Below are 26,393 nucleotides of genomic sequence, written 5' to 3'. Positions count from 1 at the left end.
AGAAAGTTCTTGTCTTCATGATCAATTTGTCAATCAATTAGATTGAGTCAATCAAATCAATCTTGATGTAGAATCTAAACTAGATCACTAACCGTTATATGATTGGGACTTGTGTTACGTTCTATCGAATCTAGATGTAAAGTCTGAGAGTTTTTCATCTGTAGTAGAGTTCGAGTGCAATAGACTTTACGATTTGAGTCTGAACATTTTTTGCTTTTGAACAGATTTAGCTTTAAGGTCTGAACACAGTCTGAATAAATTCAGCTTCAGCATAGAGTCTGTCTTCTGGTTCTTCATTCATGTTCAGTTTGGAATTTGTTAGAGTGAGTAGACTTCTGATGTAGAACATACTTTGACACTAAAGTCTGGCAGTTTTCAGAGTTTGACATAGAAGTCTAGAAATATTCAAAGTAGACTTTGGACATGTGTTATGTTCAATCTTCTAGCTGTCTTCAGACTTTGATAATATCCTTTACATGTTCTATCATTTGCATGGTCTATTATTTAACTATTAAACACGTTTGTAGCATTTGATTTATTTTGTCATCTTCAAAACATCATAAGGGATTTCCCCTAACATATATAAGGTAAGGAATCTGTGCCAATCTACTGGCCGTCGCACAAGGATTCCGTGATTGAAAGTGTTGGAGAAAACTTCATTGTGCGTTTTGAAGCTAACAAAATGTTTCCATCAGTTTAGTCTGAAGACTTGCAGACTCTTTTGTCAAAGTCTGAAGTCTGAAGACCGCCAGACCGCCAGATTCAAGATTCAGAGTCTACAACCGTTTCTATATCGTCGAAGAAGACTTATCTAGAATTAAGTATTTCCTTGAGGATTTGATTCTATTGACTAAAGAAGATTTCTCGGCTGGATATAGCATTTTGGAATCTATTATTCAGTTTGAATTTAATTCGGATAATTTGGATCCGTTGATTGGCGAAGCATACTTGGAAGGTTCTACTTATGAAAACCTAGATCCTGATTGTATGGGCGAGCATGATTGGTGGGCTATCGTCATATTCCTTGAGTAACTTGAAATCTCCCTAATTGATTTTGTCCAACGGGTAGATTGGAAGAGTTCATTTGAAAAATGCCAACAAGTATGAAGGCATGGAGGAGTATATAAAGAAGACGTTCTAGTTATTCGAGTGTGTGTGCGATAGAGAAATTTCAAAGTTTGAACCTCCTTATTATTTGTCAATTCAATTGCTGAGCGTGAACTTGTACTCAAAAGAGAGTTTATACTTCTGTGAGACCTTGAGGAAGTGTAGCAGAGTCTCTACACTGTGGAATCAAGGAAGAACTATATTGTAACAACTCTTTTGATTCTTAGTGAAATCCAGCTGATGGGCTATCAGTGTAGAAGAGTGGACATAGGCCTAGATTAAGCCGAACCACTATAAACGTTGTATTCTTATTCTCTTCCCTAAGCTCTTTTACTTTGATCGTAACTTTATCTGTTTATTAGAGTCTAATTTCATTTTCAAAGTCTATTGCTAAACAGAGTTGGTTTAAAAGCAAAATCTTGTACTATATTTTATAAAATTTGCTTTTGCACCTATTCACTCCTCTCTAGGTGCTCGTACTAACTTTCACAGAAAGATATCCTTATATAATAGATTATGAATATTAAGGATATGGTCTTCACACTGACTTTGAATCTGATAAGTGACATATGATTACGATCCTAGAATTTCCACCTAGAGAAGCTATTATCAGAAACATAAGTCAATTCAATTGTAAAAATTTTGTCAATCTTCAAAATCATTTAGGAGTGTTTCCACAACAGAATATTCACATTCTTCTTCATAAATGAGAGCCTCATACCTCTATTAATGTGGCATATAGATCGTCTTCAATTGGAGTTGGATAATAGAATTTTGAAAAAACATTCTGGGAAGGCCTTCCAAGGCCATTCCATTTAGCATATACCAATCCCTAAAAGTTCGCAATACGGGAAAGAGAATCAACCTTAAGTTGTTATTTGTGCATAAAAAGGCAACTGTCGAAGCCTTGACCTAAAGCCCCACCTTTTACCCAACTTCAGTGCAATTTGTCTACTTAAGTATCTTCATACCTTACTACGTTGTTAACTTGTTGAGTGTGAAATCTTTACTAATTGGGAATTTGGGTGATTGATTGACAATTTGAATACTATAGTTTATGACTTTTTCACTCTTATTAAATAGTCAAGGAATATGTACTTCTTTTCCCTCGTTTTCAAATATCCTCATGCCTCCATCATTGCGGCTTATTGGATGCCGTTCAATTGGAATTGGATAATAAAGCCTTGAAAAGACACTCTTGGAAGGCCCTTCTATTTTGCGGATGCCAATTCCTACCAGTTTGGTGGTGCAAGTGAGAATATATAAGTCGATGCCTGGGCTTGCAATGTGATTGTTGAGCCTTAACCTAAAGCTCCACCTTTTACTCAGCTTCAAGATAGTTTGTCTGTTTGAGTATCTCAATTGGAATTAGATAATAAGGGTCGGAAAGATACTCTTGGAAGGCACTTCTATTCCTTAGATAACAACCCCTACAAGTCTGGTGGCGTAGGCGAGAATACCCACCGTTAATTGGTATATGTGCTTGCAAATGCAATCGTCGAGTCTCGATCCAAAGCTCCACCTTAGCTTTTGGATAGATTGTGTACTTGAGTATCTTAGCATCTTGTAGCATTGTCAACAATTTGAATTTGAAATCTCTGCTAACAGGGAATTTGGGTAACTGATTACCGATGTAAGCACTACAGTTTACAAATTTCCACTCCTATTACTTAGCCCAGTGATATGCGCTAATTTTCCCACAACTCTAGGATATCATCTCCTAAATGAGCATGTGCAAGACATACAAATACTTGCATGCTCAAGCAATTAGTAGATTGCTTATCCGCACCTCCTTTGGAATATAATATAATCTATATCCTAAACTAATCAATTATTGATTGTTAGGGTGCGAATGATGAGCATTCTGGCCATAAATTGATTCTTGGAAGAGAAATAATTTTTTCTATTTTTATTTCTAGATGAGTTTCTAAGTAAAAATACCTGTTTGATAACGACATATAATTTCTATTCTAAAAATAGAAATTTGTTTGATAAGGACACAAAATTTCTTCATTTTGAACGGCGGTGGCTGGTGATCGGTAGACGGTGGTCAGCTGTGACGGATGAAGGACCAATTCATAGCAAGGACGAACGATGAGAATAATTTTTATTTCTCATTTATGTTCCAGAAATAGAGAAATATAAATTTTTTATTTTTGATTTCTAGTCTAAACCTATTTCTGGAACAAAAATCTATTTTAGAAATAGAAAAATGGAATAATTTTATTAAACGGATTTTTATTCCAAAAACAAGTTTGAAGTAAAAAAATTATTTTTGAAATAAAAATAAGTAGTTATCATGCACTGCTCACTAGTTTGAGTGGCCATCCCATCACAAACCTAAAAGCAGACATTTATTGGACATACAGAGTAATAAATGACTTTCCATATGGAGTTGTGACGTACCAACCACAGACAAAGATGTCAGTATACAGCAAGAAATGCACAAGGAGTAACAGTAACAATATTCTAAATTGCAAGAGATCCGTGTTCGATTTCTTTACTTGCGGGGGAATTTGACTTTGACTTAAAATAAAGCAAATAAATAATTTTAAGATTGACGTGTATTTCGATAACGATGTACAGAAATAAATTGATGGATGACGAATGGTCAGGAAGTAACGTGGGGCGCAGGATGGGAAAAAAGTAGGTAAGGAATGAAAAAATAGCTCCCGTGGCATTGGCTTTTAGCATGCCGGCGACTTTGACTTGTGACAGTTTTTGTTCGATCATCGCTATAAGCAGAGCGCACAAAAACGAATATTGAGAGAGAGAGAGAGAGAGAGAGAGAGAATGGTGAACATAATCAAGCTCTACCAGCCTTTGATGAGAGCGGCAATGAAGTTCGCCGGCGTGAGACCTCGAAAGATCGAGATCGAACCCGGAACTGTCATGAACTTCTGGGCTCCAACCCGAACTCCAAACAAAAACAAGAATGCTGTCGTCTTCCTTCACAGCTTCGTTGGCGACGGCATGATCACGTGGCAGCTCCAGGTCCTTGCACTAGCAAGGAAGTATGCCGTCTATGTGCCGGACCTCCTCTTCTTCGGCGGCTCTGCCACTGGCGACAGCCGCCGGACGGTGGACTTCCAGGCGGAGTGCGTGGCGAAGGGGCTGGCGGCGCTTGGGTTGCAGCAGTACACGGTGGTGGGGTCGAGCTATGGCGGGATGGTGGCGTTCAAATTGGCTGAGTCGCGGCCCGAGCTGGTGAAGTCGGTGGTGGGGACGTGCACCGTACCGGTGCTGACCGAGTCGATAAGCAAGGAGTGCCTGGAGAGATTGGGGTTTCCGACATGGTCAGATCTTTTGTTGCCTAATTCTGTTGATGGGGTGAAGAAGATGTTTGAAGTTGGGAGCCACAAGTTGCCCAGAATCCCTAATCGTGTTTTCGAGGACGGTTTAGAGGTACGAGCTCCATAGACTTTTCTAAGTAACTCAGGCACAAACACTTTTTGAAACTCATCGGTTCCATACCACGCGGTCAATTGAATATTCTCGCTTTCGTACTATACTCAAGAAGAGAAATCCAAAAACATGTGCTTAAAGAGTTACTATTGGAAGCCAATCCTCCTATACATAGTCTCCTTTAGCTTGCGTAAACATCTGATCTGACCAAGATCATCGCAAGATTTATATCTAGTGGCTGAAGACAAAAAGGAGGTGGATAATTGATTAAATTTTTGGGGGGAAATTACACAAAACTTACCCGAACTTTAACCGCATAATACTCCTAAACCTTCAATTGTTGCACATTACCTCGCGAACTTTTATTTTGTTTTAGTTGTTAACCATTTGTTATATTTTCTGTCAATCATGACTTTAAAGGGAAAATATGTATTTTCATCTTTTTTTTATAGATATCTTTCTTTTACCCTCGATTTCCATGGGAGTAAAACAAATAATAAAGGAAACCTAATTAAAAATAAATCATTAAGATTTTATGAAGATATTGATAGAACTAATAAGAAATTTAAGAAAAAGAAACCTAATTAAGTAAACATGAAAAAGTCCTGAGTGACAAAAGAAGTCAAATAACAAAAAATTGGATTTTAAATAAGTATTTTTAATGGTTAATTATTGCACAAGATAACGGTCGTAACTTTTGACCGAAGAAGATTTACCGGGTCAATTCGAAAAGCTAGTTTACAATCGTTTGGGCCTCAATTTTGTCGTTTAACCGTGTTTTGGGGCACCTTTTATATTTTTTTATGTCTATTTTCCTCGTTAATTTAGGTTTTTGCTTACTTTTTAAATTCTTTTACTGTTTAAGGTTATTTTCGGGTTTTCTTGTGTCTTAGCAGAATATTTATTTGATCTTTTCGATATTTCAGGTAGCTTTTATCATATTTACAAAAACAAAAGAGATCTCTCTCCACGGTTATGCTTGTAAGCATGTGAACCTTTGTGCTAGATCCTTCGAATCCTAATTTATCTATGCCTTCTTTACAGCTTGGGTAGTTGCCAGGTTCTATGATTTTGACTTTTAAAACATTAGCTGGCTTGGGAACATGAACGACAGATGATGGTCCCTCTGACCAACCAATAAGAAAATGACATGCACACCCATCTTCGTCTGCACCCCAAACTCACCCGAACTATAATGACACATCTCTATTCTACCAAATCTTAGTCAATTCCCATTAGTCGCGCTCAACGCCGCCTAGCTGTCTCCTTGACAGCATCACAGGGCAGATGAGCACCAGCGCGACCGCTTTCCTTTCTTTCAACTCTTTCCTCGTTTTTAACTATTTTCACAATTTTACCTATTTTTTCAAATGTTGCAAACTCCCATATGACTTTATCATGACACTTGAAATATTAATATTTACAGAAGGTTTTTTGGTCAAAATATTGATATTTAAAATTTGATGAACAGAACATATAGACTTGAGTGAATATACACAAACCGCACAAAGAGAAATCTCTCTATTTTGTATACTTTTAAAAAGACACAAGAAACAGAGTACTCTAATGGAATAAACAAATAAATAGAATTCCAATCCTAATCCGAGGAATTACAATATTTTGAAGCAACATAAAGGAAATAACACAAAAATAACAAAACTCTAAGAATGGCAGCACATTGAAATAACATAAATGACTGCCTTATAACTAACGGAGAAGACAATAAGGCCATTCTAAGGCGCTTTGCGCATATTCTTGTTCTGATCCACCTACTAAATTTTTACTTGTCCGAATGCTTCAGAAAGTTTTCGGAAGCAACATTTATGAATTGCAATTTTTTTTTAATGATTTCTTAAAGTTCAAGTAATGCCTTTTGAAAAAGTCAAAAAAGTATCTGTTTACTTAAATAGCCAAAATAAATAGGCCTTAGGTATACGCTCTAAACTATAACTATTTAGGTTATGATACATAAAATTTCACTTTGAAGAAAATTATTGAAGTGGGATAAGGTACGTATCTTTAACAAATCATGATGGAAGCGAGAATTTATTTTGATTTTTAAAACTTTTGGATAAGCATGATTTTTTATTATTATTGGGTTGTAGGTCATGTTTGACTACAGAAAGGAGAAGGCTGAACTGCTGGAGGCTTTGGTCATTCCAGACGAGGACTTCACTTTGCCAGACTACTCCCAGGTTTAATATAATCTTGAAGAAGCTTTCTCCTCCTTTTCTTAAAGCAAAAAAGGGTATTCATATGCATGCATCTTACCCTGTATAGATGAAAGTCAACAAGGTTGTGAGATCTTTCCCGTGTATTGCTTCTTGTCATGAGAGAAGGGGAACATGGGTGACCTACTCCGATGACAGCTATATTTGATGAGAAAATTAGAAATTTATGCTGCATTTATTTTGTGATTTGAATTTTTCTTTTTAAAATTCATCGCTTATATTATTTTAAAAAATTAGTCAATAAATTTTTTCATTATCAATCACAATTTATGTTTAAATTTTTGTGGACAATGAATTTTTATTTTTATTTTTTTTTTATTTTTTGTAAGATATATAGAAACAAACATTTTTAGAAAAATATTCTTTAAATAATTCATATTTCACCAAATAAACATACCCTTATAAAAAAAAGAAAATAGTCACAAGAAAATTGAAACCTTATCCCTATTCTATGTCGCTTAGTGACTATAATAGTTTAACCCAACCCTTCGACAAACGATACCCATGGGTGCATGCAATCACACCGCATCGTGGAGAAATTCGTGTCACTCCAGCTTCCTTTGTAATGATCAAAACTGTCTACATTTGATACGTAAAATTGAATTTTACGTTTATTTTCAATTCTGGATTAATCTATATATTTATTCTTTGAATACTATAAATATTTCAGAATATGATGATGATAATTGATCTTTGCAGAAGGTCCATCTAGTCTGTGGCGCGGACGACAATATCTTCAATGTAGGCTTAGTGAAAGATATCAAAGGGTAACGTCCATCTTTTTTTCCTTCTTCTTTTTTCTCACCAAGTGGATTATAAATCATTTTTCTATTGTGTAGCATATAGCTTAATTATTGTTGTTTATATGTACATATACAGAAAGATCTATATCTATGTCATAGCTATTATAAGTAGTCAATTTAATTGCATATATAAAAATACTTATGTTACCGTTTTTATGCACATTGAATTTGAAAAGATTTTCTTTAATTTCACTTTCTTGTTGAAACTCTTTAAACTGCATTTGAAAAAGAAATGACTCGTTCACTAAATTTAGAGCATTTGGTGTTAAAAAATAGTCTACATTGCTTTAACTTTCCTTGTCCTGGTAAGATGGTTATATTTTTAATTGAAAAATAACATAATAGATCTGGTGCACTTAATGTCCAGGAGTCTTCTTTTTCCTTTAATTTTCGGTTCCTTGAAAAAACTCTCAAATTTTCATTTGAAAAAGAAAATACTCATTTCATTGCGTTTGGTGCATTTAATATCCAAAAGTCTACTTTAATAATATATATAAAGATTACATGGTTGAATAAACATGGACATTAAGTAATCAGCTAAAAGATTTTTTTTTTTTTTTAATTTTCCCACCAGCTAATATTTCTGATGTTACAGGTATGCGCTGGGTCTCTTAATTGATATATGTTCGTTCCACTTAATTCCTTGGCCAGTTTTTGACTTGACTTGTTCAATCGCTTTCTTTTGGTAGAAAATTGGGAAATAAAGCGACGATGGAGTGCATTGAGAAAGCAGGCCATCTTGCTATGTTGGAGCGGCCGTTCGTCTACAATAAATGTTTGAAGAGAATTCTTGCCTCCATCTACGATAAGAGGTCAAACTAGTTTAGCTATGAAGAAACATCGTTTATTTGCATATTTATTTATTTACTGAAAGTACAAAGAACTATATGTGACATCCCAGATTTTCAATTGAATAAATCGGGCATTTCATCGACTCGCCTATAAGGCTATTCTCAAAGTTGATCACTCTCGAGATTACTAGACTATTCAGAGAAAGTCATTAAGGAATTTTAATGCGATAAACCTGAGAATTCGACCATGAATTGACTTTTCGACTGTGTTCATCTTTAGAGGCCATTATGGCACAGTTAAAAATTGATTTGAGATCAGAGATAGGTCGGATCAATTGAGATGTGTGGCTAATCGTGGGTGACGCCACTAAATTGGAAAATTCTCGTCGGCCGGCACTAGATTGATTTTTCTATTATTTTAGTACCTTGTGTTCGTATTTGAATCATCGAGATTTTCACGACAACCGAGAGTCGCCAATGTGTTGAGTGGGTTTATTGTGGCTCGAAGAAAATCGACCATGGGTCATTTGCACTAAAAATTTATGAAACTTACCCAGTAGTTTAGGTCACGTTGAAAACGCATCAGATTGAAATTAACCGTGAATTTCAGTCCGATTTTAGAAATTGAAAGTTCTGCCGTGTCACAATTAATTCTAGGAGCGTTGACTCAGTCTTAGAAGATTTTTCTGCAAACCGAGAATTTTTGGGAAAAAGTCGTTCTAGGGCCGTTTTTGTTCAGAAAATGTTAGGGATCGTCTTTGATTGCAAAATTGAGAAGCATGTGGGATCAATTGGTGAGGAAAAATACCAATTGGAACGGTGAGGTGTCGATTGATTTTATTGATGCCGAATTGGATTAATTTGAGGGAGAATAAGTGTCCAATTGGATGAATTTCCAAGAAAATTCGTATGCCCCACTTGCCTAGGCTTTTTGGACCATTTCAAGAGTTCTAGGATGAGCCTTGGTGGCTGAATTGCAGCCAAGGAAGGTGTTGGTGGTGGAGGAATGGTCAAGGAGACCATTGAAGAGAAAAGTTGGCCATGGTAGGGCCCTTGTTCCCTCAATCTCTCCCCTCTCCCTCATCTGCCATGAGCTGCCATTTCCTCTCCCTTCATTGAGATTTTCGAACATCACTAGCAAGCCAGGAGACCATCGGAGTAGCCCTCGTTCGCCGCACGCACTGCTCGTCGCCATTCGCTGCACCATCCGCCGTGCGCGAGTCCTTTGCCTGTCTCGCCCTCACGTCGCTTTAGCCGTTGTCTCCGCCTATGCTTGTGTGTCTCTGGAGCTGTCTTGCCCAGCTCAGGCCACCGTGAGCCGCCACAACCACTGTAAGTCCATGCCGTTGGCCACTAGGACTCCCTCAGCCCATCTCGGTCCTTGTTTGCCTCAACCAACCACATTTCCTCTCTTTTGCAGCAGCAAACAGAGAGCTTGTTGGTGGGTTTTCTAGCGACCTTTGGGCCCGTTTTGAGGTCGATTTTGACCCTGAAAGTTAGGCCCGCTTTTGAGAGTATCGAGCCCCGTTGCGTTCCCGTCGATTTGAATCGATCGGCTCGTGAAACAAGTGAGTTTAACTCACTAATCATTTCTTAGTAGGTTAATCACGCTTAACGGTGATTAATTTAGGTTAAGATGGATTAGGTGGTTAGTTAGATTAGATTAGTGAAATTTAATTAATTGCCTATGCAAGTTAGGTGGTTAGTTAGCGCAATCAACGAGTAGACATGTTATATTATTTATTTAACGAACCTTGGAATATTTTCGGGTCCGTTTCGGCTTCCAATTAGGCATTACGGCCCTAAGTTGGATTTATTGGCATTTATTTAATATTTTTCGTAATTATTTAAATAATTATTTACTTTTCGGAAATTAGATTGGGATAGTCGGTGACTGGAATTTTGTGTTGGTTATTGTGGTGCAATCTATTTATTTATTTGAGCTCTAATTTGTGCTGAATTGATTTAATTGTGATTTTAGGATTTTATTCATAAATTAATTATTTTGGTAATTGTTTGGAAAATAACTGAGCGTCAGTTTACAACGCCAAAAATATTTTGGTGGACTATATAAAATGGTGGGAATTGTGAAAGCGAAATTATGGTATTTTGGCTAAAGGCTGACCGTGTACCAATGCACGGCTATTTTTATCGGGTATGATAAAAAAAAAAGAAATTGGCTATATAAGTGGAGCGGTATACTATTTTAGCCAGGGGGTCATAAATTATCAGCTTTGGGTGAGCATATTATATCAGCTTTGGGCAAGCATATATATAGTATACCATATTATCAGCTTTTGGTGAGCATATATTATCAGCTTTGGGCGAGCATATATAGTATACTATGATGGCTTGAGGGCCCTAATCTATTAGTTTTGGACGAATTATCAGCTTTGGGTGAACTATACAATCTATTTATCAGCTTTGGGTGAGCAGTTCTAATATGATAGGACTTTATAGATAATATTGAATGTACCAACCTAGAGAAGGTAGTGATGACATGTAATTGACTGAGTCGATTGATTAATAGTTCGATTTGACTAGATGAATTGATGTGATTTGTGTATATTTGATATATACTGACTTGCAGGAAGGAATAGATGCAAAGTTAAGTTCTCCGACCTATGATCGTGCTTAGGTAGCCCTCAGGGCATATTTTCTTTCTAATTGAGTCTTAGGAGGGTAGAACTCGCTAAGACGTAGTCCCACCCCGTTGTGGGACAACATTTTAGGTCCCTAGATGGCTGTACCTCTACTTCCTCCCGTACATTTTGGTATACCTAAAGAGATCATTGAAATATGTTATCACATTTCGATACACCATCACCCTGAAGGCTTGGAGTATGTACTGGTGAAATCCACCGTTTGGGTTGATGTGGGTGAACCCCAAAATGTACCCCACAAATACGCCATTATAGTGATGGACGAAGGGTGGGCCTTGTATCGGAATTTGATGTACCTCTATACATTTTAGAGGTAGCATTCAGGAAGGGGATAGCAGATCCCAAGGGTGGATTGGTGATTGATGTGAAGGATCCCAAGTTCGATGGCGATTCTGACTCCCCGGTGAACTCAGCCGTGGACTCTAGTTGGAGCATGGAAGAAGGTGAGATTGTCGAGGAGGACCCGGAAGAGGACCCTGAGGAGAATCTAGATGAGGATTGAAACCCCACTCCCTATTTGTAGACCTTGTTTTGTGAGCTTGTTGTATAAGACATGACTTAGTAGTTCGCCTTGTATATATATGCATTATGGTTTGTATTGTATATAAGTGTGATTGTTTTTAAAGTTCGAAATTTGGTCATACTTTTCTATCCCATTGTTTTATTGTCTGGGGATTGTTTCTATGCTTCCGCATGCGTATTAAAATGAAAGGGTTGGCGATGCGTCATGGGACGTCGCTATTTAATTGACCAAGGCGAGGGATGGGTGCGTGCCCAAGGATCGGGGTGTGACACTATAACAAAGAACTTTGATTGTCCTTTATGTTTTGGGAGTTTGAAATTAACATATATGATTGTTGGAAATACTTTGTGAAACATGGCTAAAATTTTTAAATACTTCTAAAGCACAATGTCTTCATCCATAAGATCAATCACTCTATATTACGTGGAGTGAATATTAGGGGAAAATTGTCCAAAAAGTCCTAAACCTATTGCACTTTTGCCAATTTAATCCTAAACCTTTTAACTTTGCCAATTTAGTTCTAAACATTTTCACTTCTTGCTGATTTAGTCCATCCGGCCAATTTTGGCCGGAAAATGCTGACGTGGACGCCTGGTGGTGCCACGTAGGACTGCTAGTGTTGACGTTGACAATTTATAATAATATTTTAATAATTTTTTGAATTATTATTATTTTTCTATTTTTTTCTTTTTGGCTTTTTTGCCTTTTCAGTGGCTGGCCACGTCTAGTTGGCTAGCCTCACCCGTCACAGGCTAGGCTCGGTCGGGTGAGGAGGAGCCTTGGTGAGGGGAGCCCTTGCCTAGGCGTGGCCCGACAAGAGTTGCTTGGGCGAGGCCGACCTGCGCCTAGGCTAGGGCAGCCTTGCCGGTCGTTGGTTGAGCGATGACGACGCCAGGCGAGGTTGCCCTGACTTGGGTGAGGGCCGACCTCGCCAGATGGTGAGGGGAGCCCTTGCTGGGGCTCGCCCTCGCCCAGACCAGATCTAGCGAGGCTGGCCTTGGCCCAGGCTGGCCAGGGGCGAGGGCGAGTTGCGGCAAGGGCTCCCTTAGCCAGATCTGGCGAGGCCGGCCCTTGCCTAGGCCAAGGCGGCCTTGCCCGGCATCGCCATCCCCTGGCTGACGTCGACAAGGCCACCCTGGCTTGGGTGAGGGCTCTCCTTGCCAGGGCTCCCCTTGCCGGGGCTCCTCCTCGCCCGGTTGTGCCACAGGGCCTGTGGTGGGCAAGGCTGGCCGTCGCCTGTGGTCGGTGGCCAGTGGCTCGTCATTGGAAAAGGCAAAGAAAGCCAAAAAGAAAAGAAAGAAAAGACAAAAAAATAGAAAAAAAAAAAATTCAAAAAAATATTAAAATATTATTAAACATTGTCCACATCAGTGCTGATGGTCCTAGGGGTCTTAAGCTTTGCAAAGGGGATTTCAACAAGTATTTTGAAAATTCGGGGATTGATCACCATTGAATAGTCAAGCGCACACTAGGGGTGAGTGATTCCAAGTTGGTTGCAGGTTTCGCTTGAAACTTATAACCTACTCTCAAGTATAGGTTACCCATTTTTGGAACCTGCAATCTACCCGTCGAACCAAGAACTTGGAACTTGCCTTATCACAGGTTCCATGGAATTCTAGGATCCAACAAGTTCTTTTTTTTTTTTTTTTTGGTTTCATTTTTAGTTAAAAAACGAAAATAAACGCAGTAATAATAAATAAGCTTGTCATTCATCAAAGAGAATACAAAATGCACAATATATCAACAGAGGAAAATGAATACTTGGCAAGAAATTCAACTAGATAAAAGAGAGGAAATGTAACAAAAGTTTGCATTGAAATGAAACAAAATTCCTAGACCATAAATTTTGTTTTGGAACTTTGTATTTGGGAATTTATAACACCATAGAACAAACTAGACCATAAAAACAAGAGCATTAAAATTGCAGATATGAGCATTAAAAGAAAGAAGAGTTTTTGGTCCTCAAACATCCATGACAATTTGTTCCAAAGTTTGATTATCTGAAATCAAAAGAAACAACAATCAAAGTTAATAACTTAATAATAGCTTTAAATTTGAAGTGTTGTGTATCATTTATTTGTAATTGCAACTACAACGTTTTCTTTGCAACTGAAAGTTCACTAGATACAAGGTAGCCTGGCATTACAATTCGAGTAAATGCTTTTTGGACATGATGAGAACTAAAATCTTCTGAAGTATACAGAAAAGAGCATAACACGATGCTCAACTTTACTATATAGTCAACCCATATATGAGAACTAAAGCCATCGGATGGAAATGTAATGGGAGATGCTAGTAAACTAAAATAAGTAGTAGATGCCTTACCATATATATTCATTCCACTTTAATTGATAAACTCTATTTACTGATGTTAATCTTTGCATTAAGACAATCCATATCTTAAGAAAAAGAAGAAGATATTAAATAAAATATTCACTTATCAGATATATAAAAGAAATTACAATATATAAGGATATAAACATCACTTGCTCAACTCAATTTTTTTCTACATTTTCAATGCATTCTTCAATATTAATCGGCACACAAATGACTCTTAACTAATCTCGAGTGCAAATAAAAACTTCCAGCACTTTGGGAGTTAAAGAACTTCAAAAGCCATCAAGCACACGACTAGATGTATTAAAAATTGACTCTGAAATAACAGTAGTTACGGGAATAGACAAAATATCTCGAGCCATCAAAGAAATGATATTATATATTGAGCAAGTAATTTTCTACCACATCAAAAAGTCAAGATCAAAAAAATTTTCATTTTTTTCTTGAGATATTCATCAAGCTTAGATTTGTTGTTATCACACTCTTGTTCGTTCAAGTGCAAACATATTTTCTTCCCAGCTTGGGCGTCGTACTTCTTTATACCTTCATTACCACTCGCATTGGCATTGGAACCACTAGTACTTGCTCAAACTATGGCTATCAAAATTTCAATCATTTGAAATAAGAGATGATTGCTTATAAAATTAATACAAATGCTCCAATGCATCATTCACCTTGTAATGCATCTCTTTAATTTTCATCATCATAAATTTATCCATACAAGAAACTCATATAATTCAACTTGGCTCTAGAATCTAATACAACCACAATCAACACCATCATATTCACTTTGTCCAAGCTTCCATAATATATGTCCAATTTTCTTTCATTTTCGTACCTATAGCTTGAAGTTTAGGATTCGAAGCATTCGCTGCATCTTTCAAATATTTATACAAAAGAGCTCTCTCTTAAAAATAATAATTTGAAATAACATATGAACTCCTCAAAACCTGATTGGTGGCGTCATAGAATACTTTTAGAAATTCCGAAAGAATAATAGCATTTTCCCAATCATCATATTTAGGAATTTCATGGTTAAGTTTAGTTATAAAAGGTAGATCGTCTTCTTCCATCTTTTTAAAAGTTTTTCTAAACTTTATGGCGGTGTCTAACATGAGGTAAGTGGAGTTCCATATAGTGGCAACATCAAGAATAATCGAACTCCTGTAAGTGATTCGTTCACTCTCAATACAAGATTGAGATGCTTTGACTATCATGGGAGAACTCATATACCTAATCACATTATGGATACATGCAATAGAGTCATGTACAGTAATCAAGCCATATCTCATGACTAAATTTAATATATAACTTCATGTGCAAAATACTAGCATCTAATATTAACAACTTTTCTCTGGAAAGTTTTTCCCTTGAATAACTAATTGCAACATCATTTGAACTAACATTATCCACAGCGATTGTGGACTTTTTTTTTTTTTTCTATTCCCTATTCCTGGATGCACTTTTCCACCATTTTCCCAATCTCTCTATCCCTGTGACTATGCACATCACAAAATTGATGATTCTTTTATGTAATTTTCAATTTTCATCAATAAAATGTGCAATGAGGCATAAATGAAACTCCATGTATTAGTGATAAGTGTGATCATAGAATTAATCTTTTCAAAATAACTCTTCAAACAAGTTCTTTCACTAAAATACAGCTTCATGCAATCTTTTGCCACTGTAAAATGTGATAAATGTTCGAAGAGAGGTTATAATTCACTAACAAATTCACGAAATCCAACATGCTCGATGAAGAAAAAAGGTTGTTTATCAATTATGATGAATCAAACAAGCATTTACCTATAATGTCCTTGATTAAATGACTATGTCGATAAGATTCTACAAGTACTAGAATCTCCCATTGCCTTACCATACACGTTTACATTGCGTGGTGCAAAAAATATCTACCTCCTATCTACATTGTGAGGAAACCTTTTACATATGGTCAAATGCTTCCTCATTACAAAAGTACCGTTAACAACACAGTACTTAAACACAAACTCACAATTAATGCACTTTAATTGATATGTTCTTTCATCTTTATCATTGATTCTCATATAATGATTTCAGCATTCAGATGCATATTTCTTATTACGAAGAGGAAGACGAGAACCAAGTACCTTATTTACGGCATTCATGGTAGAGGATGGCTTTTCTTCATGTTCATTGCCAGACAATTCCAATTTTGTGATTGAAATCATCTCTTTACATCCCTCCACTTCCATTAACGTGTTATCTTGATACATCATCTTCACACATACACAATAATAATAGAATATAGTTAGAAATTTGAAAATAAAGATCAAGCATTTATAAAATAGCAAAACAAACTACTACTTGTGTATTTCAATTAGGAATGATATGTCGAATTCCAATTTGGAATGATATGTCTTATATTTATTCATCATAAATCTGGCCATCATTTAGCCCGATACAACTCTAAATGAAATTGAGATAGGGCAGTTAATATTAGCCACAGTTCCGCATAAGCAAAACCACCCGAAACCAAAATAACAATTAAACTATAAAGCAATGAAATTCAATTAACAAGAGAAGCAACAAAGGGGAGTGTTTGATCACTAGACATATTCATCTTAAGTTAGAGGCTTAGAGCTCCCGAGATCAGTTGGAATAGGTAGATGGAAGAAGTCATTAAGCAAGCTAATCTGGTACAACACACTAGACTAAGATTGTAAGGGGAGTGTTTGATGATTAAACATATTCAGGCACAAACAACATAGAGAAAGGCGTCTCTTCTTCAAGTTCCAATTGAAGGGAAAAGTCTAAATCTAAAAACTATAATATCCCAATGGTAGCCTCTAAATGTAGGTGTTTATTTTCTTTGGAGTTCATTCAGCAACATTGAACTAATCAATTTCGGCATGAGTAACAAGAAAGGTATAATTCATTAATTATCGTATCTTCTACCATTGCATATTTCAAGTCTCCTTTAGTGATCACCGCTCCAGATGTTTGACATGCCAAATTTTCCCCCATGAGGAGAAACAATAGGATCAATATGACTATTTCGACAATCATGTTCAGCAAAATAATTAACCAAACAGATAAGCAGAGCCTCAATTTTCACAAGAGCCCTAAGGATTGAAAAGTTCATCTCTTTTCTAGCAAATTGACATATATACCCACATTTTTATGAAAGTCCATTGCGTAGCATCTTAATTCTTCTCTTGCTTTTCAAACATCAATAAGCCAAAAACCCTCCTTTATTTCCAATTCTTATGATCGGCAACGCATCAAGATTCCCCAATCGGACTCCTTATGCTAACTTCAACGAGCTCGAAATCGAATAAAGACAAAATTCACGAACGGATCATTGAACCTTGCTAATCTAAGACTGAAGAGAAGAAACGACAAGATGGCGCAGAGATTGGACCTGCGATCAAGTGGTGGTGGTGGGGAGGTGAGGTTCTTTAGTGTTGAGCGTGTCGAGTTGCGTTGAGGGGGTGTCACGCGGCATCGAGGGTGGCGAGTGGCGTCGACTTGTCGTCGAGGGTGTGGCCAAGAGGAGAGAGTCGAGTTGTGGTCGAGGGCATCGCCGAGAGGAGAGACTCGAGTTGTCGTCGAAGAGAGATTTCAGAGAATGGGGGAGTTAGGAACAAGGAGATAGAAGAAACAAATTGAAATGAAATTAGGGTTTTTAGGTTTAGGAACCCGGTTATGGTTCCGAAAAAAATGGAACTGGAAACTGGAACCTCCCTCCCTAAAATTAGGAGCCGAACCGAATCCACCGGTCCGGTTCTTGATTTTACTTGAGAATCGTGCTTACCCCTACCGCACACCTAAATAGAATAGGATGGTAGAGTATGTGAGTTGGACACTTTTAGAGAGATTTAGGTATATGCTCTCTAATGTGACTTGGGAAATATTTCTGAGCTAAAGCCATGAGCATGACACGTTATTTGGTAAATTGTTCTCCTTTAACCGCAATTGAATGTAAGAGTCCAAATAAGGTATAGTTAGATAAACCTTATGATTATTCTGGTTTCAAAGTATTTAGATATCTTGTGTATTATCATATAAAAGACAGTAAGTTTGAACCTAGAGCCGGAAATGTATTTTTGTTGGTTATACAAATGGGGTTAAGAGATATAGGTTGTGGTGTTTTGATCCTCAGTCACCCAAATTTATAATTAGTTATGTTACATTTAATGAAAATTCCATGCTTGATCAAAGAAAGGTTGTTGTTAAGTCCACAAGTTGGGAAAGAGTTGAAGTTTCATGTGGAGCATCTACAGAGAACATTTCAAGATGTTCCTATTTAGCAAGAAAGTGATAGTGAGCAACGGGATTCACATTCAATCAAATATGATGTAGATGAAATTGAGCAACCTCAAACCTTGGCTTGGCTGATTTGGTGCGCTCAAGAAGGATGACGGCAATTCGATCTATGATCCACCTACCCTAAATGACTCAATGAAAGCTTCTACTTATGCTTCTTCTCATTAGTTTGTGCAACACATCAATTCTTGATAACACACTTTAAGGGTTACTTGATGACCTTATTTTTTTCCTTTTAAAAGCAGCTTTCTTCTTAATGTCATCGTTGTGCAAGAAATGGCTTATTGTATGACTATTAGTTGTCGTGTTAGGATCGAATACACAAACATAACGGAATATAGAATAAGGCAAGAAAGAGAAATCGAGACGTAAGGTTTATTCTGGTTCATCCTTAAATTAAAGTTACATCCAGTGGATGATTTCACTATAATTAGACCCCCTGCCTCTCTATTATAACTCTTAATTAAATGAGAAAGAGATTATAGTTAGTTTGTGCAGTAACTATTCATAAGCTGCCCAAACTACCAATACAATACAATACAATACAATATGGGTCTATACTATAAAAGCTCTTCAGCATCATGAGAGCGTTGCACCTTACGACCTCAGTTGTCGCTTATCGGGGAGCAGGACCTTCGTGTCTTCCTGTCGATGAAAAGTACAAGCCACGCTCCAATATTTTCCCACTTGGTGGAATATTCCAACATAATTGTGCATCATTCAATTTTTTTCGCACTCACTACTTTGGTCAAATAATTTGCACTATTCACCTAAGTGTCAACTTTCTCCTGCACGACAACCTTTTGTTCCACTTGCTCTCGGAAGAAGTGCTATTGTATGCTAATATACTTTGTTCTAGCATGAAATCCATCATTCTTAGCCAATAATTTAGCACTCTAGCTATCACACCTTATCTTTACTCCTCATTGTGTAAAACCAAGCTCTTTACAAAATCTGCACATTTAGATCATCCTTAGTAGCATGATTAAGGGTCCTGTATTCAGCCTCAATTATAGATAAAGCAACTGTGTTTTGCCTCTTATTCATCCAACTTATAGCTCTGTTGGATAAAGAATCAACATATCTACTGATTGATCTCTTACTATCAATATCACTTCCCCATTAAGCATCCACAAAACACTTTAACTCTAATGTGCTGTTCATACGCTCTTCATACCTTCATAACATAGCTTAAAGTCATATATACCACGAAGATGACGAAACACCCGCTTTGCTTCCACATAATGATTTTTCATTGGATTGGACATATATTTGCTCAATACTCCCACTACTTGAGTGATATATGGACGAGTACACACCATGACATACATCAAGCTCTCAATTGTGCTTGCACATGGGATTGTTGACATCTCTTTAGCTTCCTCTTCAATCTTGGGGCACTAGAGCACTAATAACTTGGAACTTGTGGACATGGAGATTTTCACTGGTTTACAGTTTGCCATCGTGAACTTCTTCAGCACACTTTAGTCACCACTTCTTGTTTTCACTCTCCCTTTATATTTGCATGCCCAAGATGAAGTTTGCTAAGCTTAGATCTTTCATCTCAAATTGGTTTGCCAATAGTCCTTTCATTGGTTTATTTCTTTTGAGTAAGTCATAACTTCCCATTTTTACACTCCTTTTTTATTTGCATGCCCAAGATGAAGTTTGCTAAGATTAGATCTTTCATCTCAAATTGTTTTGCCAATAGTCCTTTCACGGTGTTGATTATTCTCAAACTATTCCCCATTGTCGCATATCATCAACATATAAGCTTAAAATAACAAAATTATCCTCTAACCTTTTCACATTGATACAATGATCACTATCACAACGAACAAAGCCAAGTTTCAAGACAAGTGAGTCGAACTTCTAGCACCATATTCTTAAAGATTAATTTAGGCCATACAAAGACTTGTTTAGTTTGCATATAAAATCTTGTTATCGTATGACCACAAATCATTTTGGTTGCTTCATGTAAATATTCTCCTCTAAGTCACTATGGAGGAATGTTATCTTCACATCAAGCTACTCTACCTCCAAACTATATGTAAGTGCTACAGATAAGACAAGTTTTATGAAATTCAATTTAGCAACAAGGGAAAAAAATCTCACCAAAATTGACTCCCTTTCAGGTAAATATCCCTTTGCAATTAAATGAGCTTTATATCGTTCTATCTCTTCATTTGTATTTTTTCCTCTTGAACACCCATTTACAAACAATTGCCTATTAATCTATAGATTGTTTTACCAAAATCCATGCCTGTTTTTATCCAGTGAGTCCATATTATCTTTCATGGCATTTTTCCATTGTTTGGCATCCTTTGCATGCCTAACTTCCTTTGCAAGACTTGGATTATGTGACATCCTCGTTCTGACCCGGTTTTTCAAAACATAATTATTCCGGCAAGTGATCATCGGACAATAGTGTCTTGAGGATCGATAGGCCATGAGGACATCGGGAAATGCCGTTTAGGGGCGAAAACTCTATTTTTCATTAGCAAGGGCATATGAGTGCGGAAAAGTAAAAATGGGCCACGGACAAGGACCCATTGGGCTGGGCCCAAGTGGGCGGCCCAAGGCCCACACGCCCAAGGGGTGGGTAGCTAAGGGAGGCCCGTGGGCCCCTCAAAGCCTATCAATCCCTTTTGACACAATCTTGGCATTAAATGCACAAAATGACGTGAATAGTGCATGAATAGTGCGAGATCTTAGTGAAATGACCGAAATGCCGTTCCATTGGACTAAAGACAAAAGGAGAAAAATTGAAGAAGGGCAAGGAAGGGGCAGCCATGCATGTGGGCGGCAAAGGAGGGATTTGAACCCAACTTACCTAGTCTAATCTAGTTCTATCAAGCCACTTGAGTGCAAATCCTTCCATTAAATGCTAGATCTTACTTCTAAATGGGGCAACTGATGGACAAGAGACAAGGGAAGTGATGGGGCATTGATGAGAGACAATACCTCTCTCTCTCCTCCCTTTCTCCCCCCTCACACCGGCACCCTCTCTCTCCCTCATTCTCTCTCATTTTTCCTCACTTGAAATTTTGAAAACTCTCTCTCTCCCTAGCCTCAATTGAAACTCCTCACCTCCATTTTCTCTCCTTGCAAGCTTGTTCTTCACTTATTTTCCTCACTAGAGGCCATACTGACACCGGACCGCCGCCGAGTGCCACCAGAGCAGTGACTAGCCACCATCTAGCTCCCTCACATGTGGTGGACGAGCGACCAGTAGCTGTAGCGGCTGATTCAGTCTTGTAACCCTCTCCCTTGACATCTTTCGAAGCCCGAGTCATTCGTGAGTTGCTTTCTAGCATTTGAATAGGACTTTTGTTGCATTTAAGGAGTAATTTAGGGTGGATTAGTGGTAGTTTATGTTATTTAGGTTATGTGCCATGTGGTTTAGGGGTTAAACATGTTGTTAGGATGATGTGCCATGTGGTTTTGTGGTTGAATATATTATTTAGGTTATGTGCCATGTGTTTAGGGGTTAAACATGTTGTTAGGATGATGTGCCATGTGGTTTTGTGGTTGAACATATTATTTAGGTTATTTGCCATGTGGTTTAGGGGTTAAACATGTTGTTTAGATGATGTGCCATGTGGATTAATGATTATCTATGTCATTTGGATGATGTGCTATGTGGTTTAATGGTTAAACATGTTATTTGGATGATGTGCCATGTGGTTTAGTGGTTATCCACGTTATTTGGGTTATGTGCTATGTGGTTTAATGGTTAAACATGTTGTTTGGATAACGTGACATGTGATTGTGGTTAACCATGTTATTTGGGTTATGTGCTATGTGATTTAATGGTTAAACATGCTATTTTGATGATGTTCCATGTGGTTTAATGGTTATTAATGTTATTTGGGTTATGTGTCATGTGGTTTAATGGTTAAACATGTTATTTGGATGATGTGCCATGTGGTTTAGTGGTTATCCATGTTATTTGGTTATGTGCCATATGGTTTAATGGTTAAAAATGATAATTGGAATATGTGCCATGTTAGTGGTTAAACATGATATGCGGATTATGCATCATGAGTTTGGGAAGTGAATGATGCATATGTGTGTGATATAAGTGATGTACGTATATGGAACGATGGCATTTGACAAGTGAGGTTGAATGTCGCATGAACATAACATGAGTTAAATGAGAAAGATAAGAAATGAAATATGTGCCTGTGTGATCAATTAAGACCTTGATGTGTTTTATGCGGGGTGGAAACCCATCTTGAGGTGTTTTCCGTGAAACGATACCCGATTAAGTTCGGATGCCCCCAAGTCAATGGGATGCCATTTGCGGATGGATTTCAGAACAAAACTTCTTAAAGGAATGCTCCTAAGTCAACGGGATGCCGTGCTCGATAGAGCGAGACAATACCTAGTTATGATGGATGATTTGTGAACTTTCGGGTTGGCTTTGGGTCATAAGTGGCCATAATAATTTGGACAAATGTGTTTGGGAAGTGCATTGAGATTCGTATGTGATGAAGTTTGGATTATTGTATGGCATGAGTACATGACTTAGATCATAGTGTGAATTCCTATGTTTGGCTTGAGAACATGAAGTCTATGTTAGGAAATTGCCTATGCATTTACTTTGATGGCGTAGGAATATTCCCGAGCCCTTTTTGAAGGAGGTTGTGGCAAAGCTGTTAGGCGTGTCGGAGGTGAAGAAGTTAGTTGGTTAACCCTTGAACTCGTGTTGTATGAGACGTTGACTCGTAATGCCCTTCAATATATATGAATATGTTTTTAACTATTCCTGTTGTTTGATGATTGGAGATTTGCTCACATTTTCGCTTGGGCGTTTTTAAATGTTATTACGATTTGGGTCGACGACGCTTCCTGGAATATCGTAATTGAATGACCAAAGGATAAGTAAAGATTCAATGAGAATGTGTTGTTGCGCGGCCGTAGAGGTTTGGGGTGTGACAGATTATCACTTGTAATAATCAAAGTAAAATTCTCATCACCAGTAATGGGGTAAACCTCTCAGATGGTTTTCTCAGTCATGTGGACCTTCTTAAGACCGATTCATGTGATGCTCCAATTTCAATCTCAATTTCACAATCTATTGTATCACCAACCGCATTAGGCTCATCAGTTTCACAATCTGAATTTTATGTTTAAGCTTGTTTAGCCTCTATCTCTTCCTTGAAACCAACATATAACTCAATTGTCTATGATTTTTTAGGAGCGTGTGGAACAATCTGATTTGTTATTGTGGCATCCAAGAATTTCGACAACTCTTGAATGCGCGGCGGTTCGTGATTAATGATAAGTGACGAAAGTATCGTTAGATTATGCCGTTAGTGCTATATACGAACATTGGCTCGTATTATTGTTGGACCAATGCAATTTCGTTTAGCTATGGTCTAATTGCCGAGTAAACCATAGTCTTGTTGGAAAACTTTTATAGGTTTAAGTGAGACCAACCTCGTTCGAATACTTTTGTCAACTTCAGAAAAATAACGACATGTCGTGGATTGACGAATTTGTTAATGGATTTCGTCATTGACACCGACGTTGGACCTTGTTGTACCATCATCATCATCAGCACTACTTCGGACCCCGCCGATGTACGTACATATTTCTTTTGATAACTTGACTCAATTAGACCCCTTAAGTGTATGTAGAATAAGAGAGGAATTTGGATTATTTTTAATCAATTGATTTTAGAGGGCCGAAAGAAATGAAATTCGGCCATGCATGAAGAACATGCATGCCCGTGCGGAGAGGAGGATGCCATCCACGTCCAAGCCGCCTCATCTCTCCCCAATTCAGACATCATTGGGTCAACTAATTTAAGAAGTGTTGACTGAAGCAAGGCTAGAGGAGGCCACGTTGCTTTGTGTGGAGCAACCAGCGAAGGCCAAGAAAACCCAGCTGGAGACACACCTCCTCCACCTGTCCACTGCTACCTCAGCCACTCTCCACATGTCTCTCCCTTGAAGCCACCTGTTAACCTGCATGCAAAGTTCATTAAACAATTAACCAGAGAAACCAAAATAATTCGGAACTAAGGAGAGAGAGAGACCGAGAGTGAGCAGAGGGTGAGCGAGCGAAACAGAGAGAGAGAGTTTGAGTGAGCAGCAAGTGGTCCGAGTGAGTGAGGGCAGAGAAGGAAGACCGCCCTCCACCCGTGCCTGTGATCGAGCTGCCGCCGTCGACGCCGCCTAGCTTTCCCGTCAATTGAGCAGTGCCCGAAGTCCTCAAGTTGCCGTTTTGCTTGCTGTGGTTGCGTTGGCTTAAGGCAAGTGAAGTCCATTGATCTACACGATGCTTGAGTGGTTGTGTGTGAAGTGTAATAGATTTTTGGATGTGCTGGATGTTGGAATTTTCGAAAGTATAGGAGTAGTTCTTTAAGCTAGCAAACTATTTCATGGAAAAACAGCTTGATCTTTGCGACTCCGTGAATTTTCTGTAATTATCTAGCCGAAATTTGAATTCATGTCCTTGATGAAAGTTGTAGATGACATCTTGAGAAGTAACATACTAAAATTTGAGAAGAAACAGACAAGTATTGGTTGGTGAAACGATTTTTCTTTGAAAGTGTTGAATCTGGAGACTGTTACCGAGGGTTAGGGAGAGTTATAGTGATTATAGCTCATGATCTATAATGAATCCAACTTCAAGTTCTTCATGAAAATTTTACCTCTAGATTTTTTATATAACATATCAAAATTTCAGAATTTTCTGAATTTATTTAGCGGTTATACCGAATTTGTTATTAAAACTATGCAATAGTGATATTTGAAGTTTTATGAATGTGATGCATGGACCATAACGACTCGTACGAAGTTTTCTTGACATGGTGTTCTTCATAATTTTTTTTTCTAGATCTTGTTTATAACATGTTAAAATTTTGGAATTTATTAAGACCGTTTACTATTTTTTCCAGAATTTCAATTAAAGGAGTGTAATATGTTTTATCCGAAAATTGTTTTATTTTCAAGAACAAATGAATTACTCCATGAGATGTGGTATCTTGAGTTGTTATTTATACAGCATATGTGGTGACATTTAGCATATCCTATGACATCAAAACTTGATCGAAACCTTTGACATTATTGCATCAAATGCTATTTTGAAAGTGAGACATAAATGTACACATTGTGATGTTGATGATATTGTCGAACGGCTAAGTCGACGATGCCCCGGGAATGTCGGGATGCCCGGAGGTGTGTGTTGGAAGCCTCGTGATGCCAGTTGGGGTGTGAGATGTCCAGAGGTGTGTGCCGGAGGTCTCATGATGCCAGGTTGGATGTGAGAGCTCGGAGGGATGCAAATATTTGTCCTTGGGGAAAATGAGATCCTTTTGAATATTAAAATGGGAAATGAATCATGCGCATGTGTGCATATGGCATGGTACATGAATTGTCTATGAATTTGAGTTGGTACTATTTGGCATTGAAAATGTGGTCATTAAGGATCTTATGGAGATATAAGCATGATTGCATGGATGATATGTGCATTTTACATGGAATATTGGTTGTCTTGTTTGTTGCATTGTGTAGTTTGATAGATCTTTTACTATTGAGTGGTTGTACTCACCCCTTTTGGGGACTAACATTTTAGACTAGATAAGATGCCTCTGCTGTCACTGCCACCAGAAAATGGACCGAGTGGTTGGATGTGACCGCAAGGAGGAGGACAACAAAGGAAGGAACTTTTGGATGCCAACACTGAGCGATGGAGTTTAAGTATACAACTGTTGGAAAAGATGTTGGTTATCTTTTGATACGTAGCTGGGTATAGAAAACCACGGTGTTTTAAACCCCCAGGACTTATAAACTTATTATAATTCTATGGTATCAGAGTAATTGACTTTCAAGACAAAGTGAAAGGAAGGTATTTGTGGCGACCCTAACGGATCGGGGGCCGTCAGGGGTGCCACAGTTATAGATTCTCATAACACCACATCCCTATTGTAGATCTTACGTTTAGTATCAGGATTCCATAACTTATATTCTTTGACACCATCCATGTATCCAATGAAGATGCACTTCTCTCACTTGCTCTCAAGCTTATTTCTTTTTTCCTTTTGTGCATGTACATACGCTTCATAGCCAAACATTCTAACATGAGATATATCTTGCTTCTCCTCGAACAATGTATCAAATGGTGTTTGATCTTTCAAAATTGATGTGAGAGACTTGTTTTTTAGATAGACGCAACAAACACTACTTCCACTTAAAATTCAGTTTTTGAGCCTGTAT

The 26,393-nt window shown here is 37.7% G+C and overlaps 1 protein-coding gene across 1 annotated transcript; it reads left to right on the top strand.

Moving 5' to 3' along the window:
* The first annotated feature begins 3,805 nt into the window (after window positions 1-3,805).
* LOC104453330 lies at window positions 3,806-8,480 on the top strand. Its single transcript, XM_010067855.3, has 4 exons — window positions 3,806-4,512; window positions 6,618-6,707; window positions 7,443-7,510; window positions 8,236-8,480. Exons 1-4 carry the CDS (start codon window positions 3,901-3,903, stop codon window positions 8,366-8,368), a joined length of 903 nt encoding a protein of 300 aa, XP_010066157.2. The 5' UTR covers window positions 3,806-3,900; the 3' UTR covers window positions 8,369-8,480.
* Window positions 8,481-26,393: the final 17,913 nt, after the last annotated feature.

The sequence above is a fragment of the Eucalyptus grandis genome, chromosome 7 (genome assembly GCF_016545825.1).
Source record: "Eucalyptus grandis isolate ANBG69807.140 chromosome 7, ASM1654582v1, whole genome shotgun sequence".
NCBI classification, from domain to species: Eukaryota; Viridiplantae; Streptophyta; class Magnoliopsida; order Myrtales; family Myrtaceae; genus Eucalyptus; species Eucalyptus grandis.
The sequence above is the reverse complement of the archived record's forward strand: the minus strand, read 5'-3'. Positions and strand labels throughout refer to the sequence as shown.